The sequence below is a fragment of the Myxine glutinosa genome, chromosome 3 (genome assembly GCF_964187855.1).
Source record: "Myxine glutinosa chromosome 3, kmMyxGlut1.1, whole genome shotgun sequence".
NCBI classification, from domain to species: domain Eukaryota; kingdom Metazoa; phylum Chordata; class Myxini; order Myxiniformes; family Myxinidae; genus Myxine; species Myxine glutinosa.
This window is the reverse complement of record NC_136263.1, coordinates 185568526-185586047: the sequence shown is the minus strand read 5'-3', so window position 1 is coordinate 185586047 and position 17522 is coordinate 185568526. Positions and strand designations below refer to the sequence as shown.

At 41.1% G+C, this 17522-nt stretch overlaps 1 protein-coding gene across 1 annotated transcript in view; it reads left to right on the top strand.

Annotated features, from left to right (window-relative positions):
* The window catches only part of LOC137417140 (dynamin-1), a 209613-nt gene that overhangs the window by 160172 nt on the left and 31919 nt on the right, over positions 1–17522 (top strand). The window contains exons 18-20 of the mRNA XM_078774835.1: positions 2043–2152; positions 3611–3722; positions 4265–4435. Of these exons, the coding sequence (XP_078630961.1) occupies positions 2043–2152; positions 3611–3722; positions 4265–4435 (393 nt within the window). The remainder of the gene's footprint in view (positions 1–2042; positions 2153–3610; positions 3723–4264; positions 4436–17522) is intronic.

Here is a 17522-nt window from a genome sequence, read left to right as displayed (position 1 = left end):
TGGTAGAAGTGGAGCTCTAAGCACTAAAACATGCATGGTCAAGTATACCATAAGCACGTACGTAGTCATAATTGGGTATTTCTGGCTATAAGCCCTGGAGTACGAGAAAAATATTAACATCTTGAAATAATTTTATACAATCAGGGTTATGATTGAATTGAAAGTAAAATATTGTATTTCTTTCCTGGAAAAAAAAAAAAAAAAAGCCTCACCCACCCACGTGCTCTCCCATATTTAGCTCAACATATGCCAATTGAAACTTTCACTAGGTGCAAACTTTGTGCATTAGCAGGTATTACTGAAACGATGTCTATTAGTGTATTACTCCATGCAAGTTCACTTTCCTTGTTGATAAAACTTTTCTCATTTGTCCTTCAAAATAAGCACGCGTAAAGGGCTGACATGATGGCCGAGCCTCGGCGTACGCTCACTCGCATCTAAGCTGTGTAGCCTGGGTTTCCATGCCAGCCCAGCTTTAAAATGTCATCCCAGTGTTTCACCGCCTTCTTTCCAGCATTCGTTGGTGGATGTCAAAGATCCCATGTAGTCAGGTTCACTATGTCAATAAATTATATTTCGTTCAAAATCATGGTAGATTAGCAAACCTATACATTTTTGGAAAGGTTATAGCATAAGGAAACTAAAAATCAATGTTTACATTTGGAGAGATACCTGTATGGCGGCCATTTTGGATTTTCAAAATGGCCACTGTAAAATACATATTTTGTTCTATTTCTGCCTCTAATTACCCTAAAAACTTTTTAAAATATACTAAACCTATATTTTCAGGGACAAGGAATCCAATGAAAGTATGAAATTAGTGCTATGGGGAATGGTAAGACACGAATCAAAGGTTTTGAATTGCAAAATACTGTCTTTATATTCGCGATAAGTTGCATAATCAAATACATGTTATCATTTTGTACAGGCAGTTAATAACATCAAAATGTGTCACAATAATTCATATCACCAAACATACACAGGCAGTCAGCAAAATCATATATACACATGCAGTCAGTATAACTTCACATCTACACAGGCAGTCAATGACAAAATATACACAGGCAGTCAATGGCATCAAACATACACGATTACAGAATATGCCATTTAGAGTTCGTCATCACTGTCCTGTGTGTCGTATCCGACAATATAGTCCGCATCGTTTTCACAGTCCGTTCCACACAAGCAAAGGTCGGTCAAATTGATTGGCAAATCGAATCGATCGAATGGTCGAATTGGTCGAATGGACGAATTGGTCGAATCGAATTGGTCGAATCGAATTGGTCGGAATTGGCAAATGTAAACATTGATTTTCAGATTTTCCATGTAATAACGTTTCCAAAAATGTATAGGTTTGCTAATCTACCATGATTTTGAACGAAAAAACATAGTGAACCTGACTAATGGTCTCTTTTTTTGTTGTTGTATACAAGATCGAGGCTCGTGTAAGAACTAACATTAATCACAAAAAGACAAACTGACACATAAAACATAAGATAAAGGGAGAGGTGGAGACAAGATGGAGAGAGAGAGAGGGAAGCACACAAGTACAACATTTGAGAGCAGGGACATCGGGAGATCTGTGGGAGGGAGAGGGCTTGGGGGCAGGAGGCACGGGAAATGGGGGGGGAGGGAGGTTGGGAGAGGTATAAAACACATGGACATTGCTAGGACTTCCAGGAAAGAAGTCGGAATTTCAAAAAATTGATCTGGGGTGTATTAACGGGGGTAGAAAAGATCAGGTTTTGGATGGGGGAAGATAAGAGATGGTGGTGAACAGCTGTTTTAAAGACCTGGAGGGAGGAGTGGGACCTGGAGTTTAAAGACCTGGAGTCCTTCTCAAAGAGTAGGCGAGCTATCGCCGGCACCAGGACCAAATTACAAATACCTGTCCTAACCAGCAGGGGGCACTGCATAAGCGGCACAGCCACGCCCATTAGCCAAAGATGCGACACCGCAGCCTCGTGCTGAATGTGAACGAAGAAGAAGCATGCGAAAATATCCCCACGGCCTCTGATTTCATCCTACTCTATTTTCTGCAGGAAAAAGAGAAGAAATACATGCTTCAGTTGGACAATTTGAAAATCAGAGACATTGAGAAGAGCTTCATGTCCAGCAAGCATATTTTTGCCATCTTCAACATGGAGCAGCGGTGAAAGGCTCTGTACTCACTCACTCATTCATCTTTGTTTTTTAATTTGTTACTTGCAAAATCGAAGCTTTTTCAAGTATATTGGTCGGTTGCGTTTGTGGTTCTGTCTGTGTGTTTGTTTGTTTGTTTGTCACCGGCCTACAGGTCACAATTCTAAACCGATCGTCACGAAACTTGACCAAGTTGTATCGGTCGTCCCAATTGAGAAGCCCATTGATTTTGAGGTCAAAGGTCATCTGGAGGTCAAATTTCTAAAATCGCCATTTTAAATCCGATTGACTTGAAAATTGAATAGCATTTGTGTATTGTCACTAAATTGGGAAATGAACTATTTTTGAGGTTAAAGGTCAACTCGAGGTCAATATTTAAAAATCATCCATTTTCATCTAAAAAGCCGTCAATTCTCAACCTATTGACTTGAAAATTGATCAGCATTTGCATATCGTGTCCCTAAATTGGGAAACATACTATTTTGAGGTCAAAAGGTCAAAGGTCAACTCAAGGTCAAACTTCCAAAATCATCAATTTTCATCTGAAAAACAATCAATTTGCATCCGATTGACTTGGAAATTGAACAGCATTTGCACATTGTGTCACTAAATATGAAAACCAACTCTTTTTGAGGTGAAAAGGTCAACTCTAGGTCAAACTTCCAAAATCATCAATTTTCAACCGATTGACTTGAACTTAGAACAGCATTTGTGTATTGCCTCACTGAATTGGGAAACCAACTATTTTTGAGGTCAAAAGGCCAAAGGTCAACTCAAGGTCAAACTTCTAAAATCATCAATTTTCATCTGAAAACCCATCAATTTTCATCCAATTGACTTGAAAATAGAACAGCATTTGTGTATTGCCTCACTGAATGGGGAAACCACCTATTTATTAGGTCAAAAGGTCAACTCAAGGTCAAACTTCTAAAATCATCATTTTTCATCTGAAAAATCGTCACTTTTCATCCTGTTGACCCGAGCTTTGATCAAGATCGTAAATTTTAATCTTCATGAAATGGGCAATTTGCTGTATCAATGGAAAACTTTATTAGGGGGGGGGGGGGGGGGATTTTGCAAGTATCGTGCTTCGCATGACGTCTTCTTGTTGTTTCATTTATTTATTGTAGTTTTTTTTAACATGTAATAATTCACCTTGCCATCGTCTTTTTCCGTTATTATTATGTTTTCTAATAGTTCTTCAGTTCGTACAAAAATGATGCGGACATACCATCACATTACACCACATAAAGCAGTCATTTGTTTCAAACTTTCAATCATTCAACTCAATGATAGAGCTTGCTACTCACTTTGCCTATAATTTCGAGATTATTGTGGATTCAAATGAAATTCGCCAAAGTTGCCACTTTTGTGAAACTGCAAAACCTATACAATCATTTTTCTAAGAAGTGTTATTCCCGTGGCTTTGTTCTTGACTTTTTCTCTCCCGCTCCATTCTGGAATGTAGAAATGTCTACAAGGACTACAGGCAGCTGGAGCTCGCCTGTGAGACACAGGAAGAAGTCGACGGCTGGAAGGCATCGTTCCTACGGGCAGGAGTCTACCCTGAAAAAACCGAGGTATCTTCCAAGTGACAGATGTGCACAAGTGTTTTTATTTCAGTCGGCCTTTTTTTACCCCTTCCATTTCTCACAAATTGTGAACTCCTTGGGAACACGTTATCAGACTGTAGCGTTGCAATTGGAATGTCGGCTCTGTGTCTGGTTCGTTGACGGTTCGATCCTGACCCTGACACAGTCATACCAAGGATATTAAAAATGGTTGTCCTGTTTCTTCACTTGATGCTCAGCATTTTTAGGATAGAGTATGGATAAATTCCATGGGATTGGGGAGGTTAGTAGATTAGGAGATTTCTCATTAATTGCCCCACTGAATGCAGAGAGAAAGGCAATGCCATAAGATGGCAGGGCTGGCACCCAGAGTGCATCAATAAGTTGTAGCTTCCCTATAAGCAGCCCCAAGATCATCGGCTGTGATTGTTTGTTCACCCGTTTAATGTCTTTGGCTGCATGTATGTGCATGATTTATGTACCAACATATCTCATGTCTGGTATCCCATGGTAGTACATCCGCCCCACCCCAACCTCCTTTCCTTACTCAGGTTGACAGTGAAGATGGCAACTCCAGCGATGGCTTAACAAAGTCTATGGATCCTCAGTTGGAGAGGCAGGTTGAGACTATTCGCAACCTAGTGGATTCATATATGACCATTGTGAACAAGACTACCCGAGACCTTATGCCCAAGACCTTGATGCACTTGGTCATCAATAACGTAAGTACAATCAAGCCACTGAATTCTCATTTCTCATGCCATGCTCCGCTTGAAGATCCCACACACTGTTTATGTATACAGTGCGTATCAAAAAAAAGGTAATCCGAATTCAAGGGGTTAATATGCAAAGGTTATTTAGTTTGACAATTTACATATGGTTTACCAATTATGAGGAGATCCTCAGCTTTCCATTGATGCCTTTCATGCATCATTGCTGTCACACATGACCGAGTACATGTTCATTAAAAATGACAAGTTCAAATCGCATTTTTACAAGTTTGGCTAATCGGTGCAAGACAGTTTTAAATGGAGGCATTACTTGTCGACTGCTAAGTTGATTATGTAAAATTGTTAAGCTGGTCTGGTAATCGTCGGTTGTGTCATCCTTTGTTTAAGATGGGTATTTAAGATGGGCCTACAGTGTATGGGTTTAGAGACAGTCTGAGTCATTGAAAAGATGGTTCTACTTACGACTGAACAGCGGACCTCCGTGGTTACAACCTTTCACCAAACTGGAAGTTTGCAGCGAACTCGTGATGCGTTCAGGGAACGTTTCCCAGAACGGGAGCCTCCAACAGCCAAAACCATCTGGGCGAATGTTAGAAAATACCAAGAGCATGGCACTAGCCTCAACCGCAACAAGGAGAATTCTGGTAGGAGGCGCACTGGGCGATCGGAAATGAACATTGCAGCAGTAAGGCAGCAAGTTTTGGAGCATCCTGGGGATACCAGCGCAAGACGAAATGGGACGGGATTGCCTTTGGCAACATTCAACTGAATCACAAGACTGGACCTCCACCAACATCCATATTGGATTCACATCCGGCATCAACTTATGCCAGGGGATTTTGCCAGGAGGCTGGTGCTTGCCGGATGGTTGATAGCACGTTGCGAAGCAGATGTCAATTTCCTGCGGTATCTCGTTATCGGCAACAAAGCTGCTTTCGCCATGGACGGCAAGGTCAATACCCATAATGTTCTTGAATATGCACCGACAGGACAACCCCCGGAATTTAATTTTGACACCAACATGAATCGACAAAAGTGGACTGTTTGGTTGGGACTTTGTGGAAGTGGTCAGGTGATCGGACCATTTTTCTTTCAAAGGAATGTCAATGGTAACAGGTATCTGCAGATGATCAATGATGAAGTTTTACCGCATCTGGAGGAGAACTTTGAGCGACAGGTTCATGGTGTCTTCAGATATCTCTGGTGGGCCCAAGACGGCGCCCCAGCACATCGTCTTATCGCTGTCCAAGATCGACTGAGGGAACTCTTTGGAGACCGAGTCATCGCCCTCAACCATGCAGTGGAATGGCCGCCAAGATCACCTGACCTCACACCATGTGATTATTTCCTTTGGGGACATTTAAAGATCTTGACGAATTGCAGGGCCGTATTCGACATGAAGTGGATGCTTTGCACAATGACTGGCTTTGGTGAGACGAGCAGTTCAGGGCATGCTCCGCCGCTGTGAGCTTTGTGTTGAAAGGGGAGGTGGACATGTTTTTTTTTGTTTTTTTTTTTTTTTTTTGTATACTGAATCGAGGCTCGTGAAAGAGCTAACATTTATTTCACAAACAAATCAACCAGACAAACAAAATATACAAAAAGAGGGAGCGGAAGACAAGATGGGGAGAGAAGGGGAAGCACACAACCACAACATTTGAGAGCAGGGAGAAGTGTGGGAGGGAGAGGGCTTGGGGGCAGGAGGCATGGGAAGGGGGGGGGGAGGGGGTGGGAGAAGTATAAAGCACAAGGGGACCGAAATTAGCGGGGGTAGAAAAGATCAAGGTTTTGGATGGGGGAGGATAAGAGATGGTGGTGAACAGCTGTTTTAAAGACCTGGAGGGTGGAGTGGGATTGAAGAGAGTGAGGGAGTTTGTTCCAGAGGTGGGAGAAAAGAGGAATGAAGGAGTGAAGGTGAGCAGAAAGTCTTGATTTTGGCAGTTTAACCATAAGAGGGTTGCAGGCAGATCTTGTGTGACCTGTAGGAATATTTGGGGGACAGAGCCCAGAGAGGGCTGGGGGGGCAAGGCCAGAGAGGAGTCGGTAGAAGACGGAAAGACCACCAACCTGCCTGCGGTGAGTGAGTGAAAGGCCCTTGGAGTTAGCTTCATCACGGGAGATTCCAATGATTCTGAACGCTTTGGTTTCAACAGCGTGAAGACGGGCTAGGTGTGAGGCAGGAGCACCAGACCAGAGGGGAGAGCAGTATTCCATAGAGCTGCGGATGAAAGCCTTGTATGTGGTGAGGAGCTCAGGTGTGCCAAGGAAGGACTTCGCACGACGGAGGATGCCCAGTCGGCGACTGGCTTTGGAGGCCAGATTTGAAATGTGGTTTTCCCAGGAAAGATCATGGCAAATAGTGAGACCCAAAAGCTTGAGTGACAGAACTTCTTGGAGAGGATTATTCAGAAAGTGGATGGGAGGGTTTTCCAGTCGGTCTTTTCGGAGAGACATCGTAAGAGTGTGAGATTTATCAGGATTGAAAGACATGTTCCATTTGTTTGCCCAGTCTGTGATTTTGTCCAGGTCTGCAGAGAGTGAGGAGGCTGCAGACTGCCGATCTGAGGGATGAGGAATGGAGCGACAGAGAGTAGAGTCGTCAGCAAAGAGATAGAGAGGATTTTCAAGAGAGTCAGAGAGATCATTGATGAAGACCAGAAAAAGCACAGGGCCCAGAACACTACCTTGGGGAACTCCAGCCTGAACAGGTAGAGGAGATGAGAGAAACCCATTCAGGGCCACACGTTGACTACGACCAGAGAGGAAGTCCGCCAGCCATGCGTGGAGATTTCCATGGATACCAAAGGAGGAGAGTTTGGTGAGCAGAGCAGGGTGCCAGACCGTATCAAAGGCACGTGAAATGTCAAGGGAGACGGCTCTAATTTCCTGTTTGGCGTTGAGGACCTCCATCCATTGTTGAGAAAGCAGAAGCAGCATGTCCAGAGTAGAGTGACCAGGTCTGAAACCAAATTGATGATCAGAGATCAAGCCATTGGAGAAGAGGAAAGATTTCATATCTGAAGCAATGATAGATTCCATGACTTTGCTGATAATTGGGAGAAGGCTGATTGGTCTGTAGTTGCTGGGATCTGTTTTTGCACCTTTTTTGTGCAAAGCGGTGATGTTGGCTGATTTCCAAGCAGATGGCAGATGACCTTGAGCAAAAGAGAGGGTGAAGAGAACAGAAAGAGGGAGTGAAAGAGCGGAAGCACATGATTTTAGGACCCGTGGGCTGATGCCGTCAGGACCAGTTGCAGAATCAGAGTCGAGGGTTGACAGAAACTTTTCCACCTTGTCAGGAGGAAAGGACACAGAGTCCAGGAGCAGCTGGGTACGACTGGGTACGGTGGGTACAGAGAGGGATGGGTTTGGGACACAAGATTTAGAGGCAAACACAGAGTTGAGGCATTCAGCTTTTTCACGTGCGGAGTCAGCCGTTAAGCCATTTGAGGTGAGGGAGGGGATGGAGGGGGAACAAACACCAGAAACAGATTTGACCAGACGCCACCAGGATTTGGAAGAGGGAGACGGATAAGAGAGTTCGGTCTTGAGAATGGTGAGATATTGTTTCCTGGCTCTCCTGAGGGTGGACACACACTTGTTTCGGGCTTTGTGAAAGGAAATGAGATTTCCTTCCGTTGGATTTGCTTTCCAGGAGACGAAAGCAAGTTGTTTCAGGGCAACAGCCTCACCACAAGAATCCGTGTACCATGGACGGGAGGAAGGGTATGACAACTGAAGACGAGATGGGATAAATCTGTGCATGAGAGAGAGCAATTTACTTTGAAAGAATTCCCAGGATGAGTTGATGTCAGAGGCGGTAGAGATGGGAGACCAGTCCAGATGATTGATGGCTGCTTGAAGACCGTGCCAGTTTGCCTGAGTGAAATGCCAGACTCGTCGATGCTGAGGAGGCTCTCTGAGAATGGTCAGAGAGATGTCCACTTTGACAAGCACATGATCAGATGAGCCGATTGGAGCAGAAGAAGAGCAGCAGACATTTTCAGGGAAGTTTGTCATAACCAAATCCAGAAGAGAAGATGCTCCGTTGACTGAGATCCGGGTCTGGAAATTGACAGATTGTGTCAGTCCCAGTGAGTCGCAGAAGTCCTTTGCTGAAGAGCCATGGCTGGTGAGAGAGGTACCCACACCCAGCCAACTGGCATGGTGACAATTGAAATCACCACATATGAGGAAGAGAGAGTTGGGATGGGTAGATAGGAGTTGGTCCATATTATCAGACAGCGAGATGTAGATGGAGTCATCGCTGTTTGGTGGACGGTACAACACACATATGAACAAAAGGTGGGAGCGAAGGGGAAGCCGTAGCCAAAGGTATTCCTGGGGGTGAGGTGGAGAGAGGGCAGTGGAGGGCGAGTGAGGACGAGAGTTTTTTATAAAGATAGCAACCCCACCACCAGGACGAGGCTCAGGTCTATCATACCGGAGGAGGGAGTAACCTGGGAGAGATACCAAAGCATCAGAGACATCATGAAGGAGGAAAGTTTCTGTTAAGCAGATCACATCTGGTTTGTCAGAAGCAACCTGTATGGAGAGATCAGTCAAGTTTGAGCGAAGGCCCCAGATGTTTGAGGTCCATACCGTTAATGAAGAGGAAGGGGGAGCATCGGGTCCAGAACAGGGGGGGGGAGGGGTAGGGTAAGATGTGGAAGAGGAGGAAGAGGAAGGGAGAGCTGTTGAAGGTGTGTCAGAGATTTCAGAGATTTCAGAATAGCTTGGAGAAAGGGAAGAATGGGGTGGACAAAAGGTTTGATGGAGATTGGGTGAGGCACAGTGAGGTGTTATTTGAGGAGGGGGAAGAGCGAGGCAGAAGGTTGGGGGAGATGAAGGTGAAAGTTGGAAGGGGGAAGAAGCAGGGAGGATGCTTTGAGGAGGAGGGGTGAGAGGGGAGTCTAGGAGGGGAGGAGCGAGGGAGAGTCTCGGAGGGGAGGGGTGTGGGGGGAGTTTAGGAGGGAGGGGAGGGAAGGGGCAAGGGGGGAGATTTGAAAGGGATGGGTGATGGGGAGGATTTGGAGGGGAGGGTTGAGATTGGATTTTGAAAAGTGTACGATTCATGGGAAACGAACATTTTTTGCAAAATGAGTTTGAGACCTTCGAGTCAAAAATACGTTTGAGGACACTGAAGGAGGGGTGGAGTTCTGGATTGTTTAGGGAATGTAGAAAGGAGGAACTGTAAGAGATGGTATTCTATATATTTTTTGGAATGAATAGATTTGGTGAGCAAGACGAAAGCATCCTTTTGTAGGAAAAGAAGAAAAGGGTGTTATAATATATGAGAGAAAATAGTTGTTCAGGGGAGAGATTATACGTTTCTAACCACGTGATCGCGAACGAAGAACGAACGAACAAAAAAGAACAACAAATAAACGAATAAGACCTGGGAAGGAAATATTTTTTTTGGGTTTTTTTTTTTTTTGAGTAGAGATAATGTTGAAGGTGTGGGTGCATAAAGGCCAATAATTCCTGAGAAAAGTTCACATCTGACGTTCATTTTGCACCAAATATCCTGACTCGCATCGATTAGCCAAACTTGTAAAAATGCGATTTGAACTTGTCATTTTCAATGAACATGTACTCGGTCATGTGTGACAGCAATGATGCATGGAAGGTATCAATGGAAAGCTGAAGATCTCCTCTTAATTAGTAAACCACATGTAAATTGTCAAAATAAAGAACCTTTCCATATTAACCCCTTGAATTCGGATTACCGTTTTTTTGATACGCACTGTATGATTTACAATCGTAATTTTTTTTAATCTCTTTTTTCACTTTTTTTTTTTTTTTGTATACAAGATCGAGGCTCGTGTAAGAGCTAACATTAATCACAAAAAAACAAACGGACATCAAAAGAAACATATAATAAAGGGAGCGGGAGACAAGATGGGGAGAGAGGGGGAAGCACACAAGTACAACATTTGAGAGCAGGGACATCGGGAGATCTGTGGGAGGGAGGGGGCTTGGGGGAGGAGGCGTGGGAAGGGGGTTGGGGGGGGGGGGAGAGGTAAAAAAAACATGGACACAGCTCGGACTTCCAGGAAAGAAGTCGGTATTGCAGAAAAGTGGATCTGTGGTGAATTAACAGGGGTAGAAAAGATCAAGGTTTTGGATGGGGGAAGATAAGAGATGGTGGTGAACAGCTGTTTTAAGGACATGGAGGGATCAGTGGGATTGAAGAGAGTGAGGGAGTTTGTTCCAAAAGCGGGAGAAAATAGGAATGAAAGAGTGAAGGTGAGCAGAGAGTCTTGATTTTGGAGGTTTCACCAGGAGAGGGTTGCTGGCAGATCTTGTGCGACCTGTAGGAGTATTTGTGGGACAGAGCACAGACCGGGCTGGGAGGGCTAGGCCAGAGAGGAGTTGGTAGAAGACAGAAAGACCACCAACCTGCCTGCCCTCACAATCAGCTTCATCGCAGGAGATTCCAATGATTCTGAAAGCTTTGGTTTCAACAGCATGAAGCCGAGTGAGGTGTGAGGCAGGAGCACCAGCCCAGAGTGGTGAACAGTATTCCATTGCGCTGCAGATGAAAGCCTTGTATGTGGTGAGGAGCTCAGGTGTGCCAAGGAAGGACTTCGCATGACGGAGGATGCCCAGTCGGCGACTGGCTTTGGAGGCCAGCTTGGAAATGTGGTTTTCCCAGGAAAGATCATGGCAGATAGTGAGACAGAACTTGTTGGTGAGGATTGTTGAGAACGTATATGGGAGGGTTGTCCAGACGGTCTTTTCAGAGAGACATAGTGAGAGTGTGAGATTTGTCAGGATTGAAAGACATGTTCCACTTGTTTGACCTGCCTGTGATTTTGTCCAGGTCTGCAGAGTGAGGAGGCTGCAGACTGCCGATCTGAGGGATGAGGAATGGAGCGGCAGATAGTGGAGTCATCAGCAAAGAGATAGAGAGGATTTTCCAGAGAGTCGGAGAGATCATTGATGAAGACCAGAAAAAGCACAGGGCCCAGAACACTGCCTTGAGAAACTCCAGCCTGAACAGGAAGGGGAGATTAGAGAAACCCATTCAGGGCCACACTGTTGACTACGACCAGAGAGGAAGTCCGCAAGCCATGCGTGGATACCATAGGAGGAGAGTTTGGTTAGCAGAGCGGGGTGCCAGACCATATCAAAATCACATAATTCTTATTATAATTACCTGACCTTATTATTTCTGATAGTCTCACCCTTTGTGTTTGCCTCAAAAGAAGATGGTGGAAACTTGCTGATTCGTTTGTTGAAGAAGCAAGAACTTGAAACTTGTTTCAGAATGAAACTTACATGAGATAAAATGTGATTTAACTTTTTTTTTCCTATTTTGGTACTACTTTTTAGGTAGTAGGTTGTATGCAGCAACCACCCAGGGTAGTACTACCGTTCTGACTTAGGAACGTTAAAGTGGTGCCCGGAACCATCTTACACTCTCCGTGTCAGGATTGCTGTTCTTACTTTCTGTCTCACTCAAACTATAGATACTGGCTAGCTTTAATCTCTTTCTTGTAAACAAACATCAGACACTTTTCATCATACACTTTTCTTCATACACATTTCATCATGCACTTTTCATCATGCACTTTTCTTCATACACTTTTCTTCATACACTTTTCATCATACACTTTTCTTCATACACTTTTCATCATGCACTTTTCATCATGCACTTTTCATCACACACTTTTCATCATACACTTTTCATCATACACATTTCATCATACAATTTTCATCATACACTTTTCTTCATGCACTTTTCATCATACACATTTCATCATACAATTTTCATCATACACTTTTCATCATGCACTTTTCATCACACACTTTTCATCAAACACTTTTCATCACACACTTTTCATCATACACTTTTCATCACAAACTTTTCATCACACACTTTTCATCATGCACTTTTCATCATGCACTTTTCATCATGCACTTTTCATCATGCACTTTTCATCATGCACTTTTCATCATGCACTTTTCATCATACACTTTTCATCACACACTTTTCATCACAAACTTTTCATCACACACTTTTCATCACACACTTTTCATCATACACTTTTCATCATGCACTTTGCATCATACACTTTGCATCATGCACTTTTCATCATGCACTTTTCATCATGCACTTTTCATCATGCACTTTTCATCATGCACTTTTCATCAAGCACTTTTCATCAAGCACTTTTCATCACACACTTTTCATCATACACTTTTCATCATGCACTTTGCATCATACACTTTGCATCATGCACTTTTCATCAAGCACTTTTCATCAAGCACTTTTCATCACACACTTTTCATCATACACATTTCATCATACAATTTTCATCATACACTTTTCTTCATGCACTTTTCATCATACACATTTCATCATACAATTTTCATCATACACTTTTCATCATGCACTTTTCATCACACACTTTTCATCAAACACTTTTCATCACACACTTTTCATCATACACTTTTCATCACAAACTTTTCATCACACACTTTTCATCATGCACTTTTCATCATGCACTTTTCATCATGCACTTTTCATCATACACATTTCATCATACAATTTTCATCATACACTTTTCATCATGCACTTTTCATCACACACTTTTCATCAAACACTTTTCATCACACACTTTTCATCATACACTTTTCATCACAAACTTTTCATCACACACTTTTCATCATGCACTTTTCATCATGCACTTTTCATCATACACTTTTCTTCATACACATTTCATCATGCACTTTTCATCATGCACTTTTCTTCATACACTTTTCTTCATACACTTTTCATCATACACTTTTCTTCATACACTTTTCATCATGCACTTTTCATCATGCACTTTTCATCACACACTTTTCATCATACACTTTTCATCATACACATTTCATCATACAATTTTCATCATACACTTTTCTTCATGCACTTTTCATCATACACATTTCATCATACAATTTTCATCATACACTTTTCATCATGCACTTTTCATCACACACTTTTCATCAAACACTTTTCATCACACACTTTTCATCATACACTTTTCATCACAAACTTTTCATCACACACTTTTCATCATGCACTTTTCATCATGCACTTTTCATCATGCACTTTTCATCATGCACTTTTCATCATGCACTTTTCATCATGCACTTTTCATCATACACTTTTCATCACACACTTTTCATCACAAACTTTTCATCACACACTTTTCATCACACACTTTTCATCATACACTTTTCATCATGCACTTTGCATCATACACTTTGCATCATGCACTTTTCATCATGCACTTTTCATCATGCACTTTTCATCATGCACTTTTCATCATGCACTTTTCATCAAGCACTTTTCATCAAGCACTTTTCATCACACACTTTTCATCATACACTTTTCATCATGCACTTTGCATCATACACTTTGCATCATGCACTTTTCATCAAGCACTTTTCATCAAGCACTTTTCATCACACACTTTTCATCATGCACTTTTCATCATGCACTTTTCATCATGCACTTTTCATCATGCACTTTTCATCATGCACTTTTCATCATACACTTTTCATCATGCACTTTGCATCATACACTTTGCATCATGCACTTTTCATCATGCACTTTTCATCATGCACTTTTCATCATGCACTTTTCATCATGCACTTTTCATCATGCACTTTTCATCATACACTTTTCATCATGCACTTTGCATCATACACTTTGCATCATGCACTTTTCATCATGCACTTTTCATCATGCACTTTTCATCATGCACTTTTCATCATGCACTTTTCATCGTACACTTTTCATCACACACTTTTCATTGTACACTTTTCATCACACACTTTTCATCGTACACTTTTCATCACACACTTTTCATCACACACTTTTCATCATACACTTTTCATCATACACTTTTCATCACACACTTTTCATTGTACACTTTTCATCGTACACTTTTCATCGTACACTTTTCATCACACACTTTTCATTGTACACTTTTCATCACACACTTTTCATCATACACTTTTCATCACACACTTTTCATCACACACTTTTCATCATGCACTTTTCATCATGCACTTTTCATCGTACACTTTTCATCACACACTTTTCATTGTACACTTTTCATCACACACTTTTCATCGTACACTTTTCATCACACACTTTTCATCACACACTTTTCATCATACACTTTTCATCATACACTTTTCATCACACACTTTTCATCACACTTTTCATCACACACTTTGCATCATGCACTTTTCATCACACACTTTTCATCGTACACTTTTCATCACACACTTTTCATCGTACACTTTTCATCACACACTTTTCATTGTACACTTTTCATCACACACTTTTCATTGTACACTTTTCATCACACACTTTTTATCATGCGCTTTTCATTGTACACTTTTCATCACACACTTTTCATTGTACACTTTTCATCACACACTTTTTATCATGCGCTTTTCATTGTACACTTTTCATCATGCACTTTTCATCACACACTTTTCATTGTGCACTTTTCATCATGCACTTTTCATTGTGCACTTTTCATCACACACTTTTCATCACACACTTTTCATCACACACTTTTCATTGTGCACTTTTCATCATGCACTTTTCATCACACACTTTTCATCACACACTTTTCATCACACAATTTTCATCACACACTTTTTATCATGCGCTTTTCATTGTACACTTTTTATCACACACTTTTCATCACACATTTTTCATCACACACTTTTCATCACATACTTTTTATCATGCACTTTTCATTGTACACTTTTTATCACACACTTTTCATCACACTTTTTATCACACATTTTTCATCACACACTTTTCATCATGCACTTTTCATCGCACAGTTTTCATCACACACTTTTCATTGTACACTTTTCATCGCACACTTTTCATAGTGCACTTTTCATCACACACTTTTCATCACACACTTTTCATCACACACTTTTCATCACACACTTTTCATCACACACTTTTCATCACACAGTTTTCATCACACACTTTTCATTGTACACTTTTCATCGCACACTTTTCATTGTGCACTTTTCATCACACACTTTTCATCGCACACTTTTCATCACACACTTTTCATAGTACACTTTTCATCGCACAGTTTTCATCACACACTTTTCATCACACAGTTTTCATCACACACTTTTCATTGTACACTTTTCATCACACACTTTTCATTGTGCACTTTTCATCACACACTTTTCATCACACACTTTTTATCATGCACTTTTCATTGTACACTTTTTATCACACACTTTTCATCACACACTTTTCATCACACACTTTTCATCACACTTTTTATCATGCACTTTTCATTGTACACTTTTTATCACACACTTTTCATCACACACTTTTTATCACACACTTTTCATCATGCACTTTTCATCACACACTTTTCATCATGCACTTTTCATCGCACAGTTTTCATCACACACTTTTCATTGTACACTTTTCATCGCACACTTTTCATAGTGCACTTTTCATCACACACTTTTCATCACACACTTTTCATCACACACTTTTCATCACACAGTTTTCATCACACACTTTTCATTGTACACTTTTCATCGCACACTTTTCATTGTGCACTTTTCATCACACACTTTTCATCACACACTTTTCATCATACACTTTTCATCATACACATTTCATCATACAATTTTCATCATACACTTTTCTTCATGCACTTTTCATCATACACATTTCATCATACAATTTTCATCATACACTTTTCATCATGCACTTTTCATCACACACTTTTCATCAAACACTTTTCATCACACACTTTTCATCATACACTTTTCATCACAAACTTTTCATCACACACTTTTCATCATGCACTTTTCATCATGCACTTTTCATCATGCACTTTTCATCATGCACTTTTCATCATGCACTTTTCATCATGCACTTTTCATCATACACTTTTCATCACACACTTTTCATCACAAACTTTTCATCACACACTTTTCATCACACACTTTTCATCATACACTTTTCATCATGCACTTTGCATCATACACTTTGCATCATGCACTTTTCATCATGCACTTTTCATCATGCACTTTTCATCATGCACTTTTCATCATGCACTTTTCATCAAGCACTTTTCATCAAGCACTTTTCATCACACACTTTTCATCATACACTTTTCATCATGCACTTTGCATCATACACTTTGCATCATGCACTTTTCATCAAGCACTTTTCATCAAGCACTTTTCATCACACACTTTTCATCATGCACTTTTCATCATGCACTTTTCATCATGCACTTTTCATCATGCACTTTTCATCATGCACTTTTCATCATACACTTTTCATCATGCACTTTGCATCATACACTTTGCATCATGCACTTTTCATCATGCACTTTTCATCATGCACTTTTCATCATGCACTTTTCATCATGCACTTTTCATCATGCACTTTTCATCATACACTTTTCATCATGCACTTTGCATCATACACTTTGCATCATGCACTTTTCATCATGCACTTTTCATCATGCACTTTTCATCATGCACTTTTCATCATGCACTTTTCATCGTACACTTTTCATCACACACTTTTCATTGTACACTTTTCATCACACACTTTTCATCGTACACTTTTCATCACACACTTTTCATCACACACTTTTCATCATACACTTTTCATCATACACTTTTCATCACACACTTTTCATTGTACACTTTTCATCGTACACTTTTCATCGTACACTTTTCATCACACACTTTTCATTGTACACTTTTCATCACACACTTTTCATCATACACTTTTCATCACACACTTTTCATCACACACTTTTCATCATGCACTTTTCATCATGCACTTTTCATCGTACACTTTTCATCACACACTTTTCATTGTACACTTTTCATCACACACTTTTCATCGTACACTTTTCATCACACACTTTTCATCACACACTTTTCATCATACACTTTTCATCATACACTTTTCATCACACACTTTTCATCACACTTTTCATCACACACTTTGCATCATGCACTTTTCATCACACACTTTTCATCGTACACTTTTCAT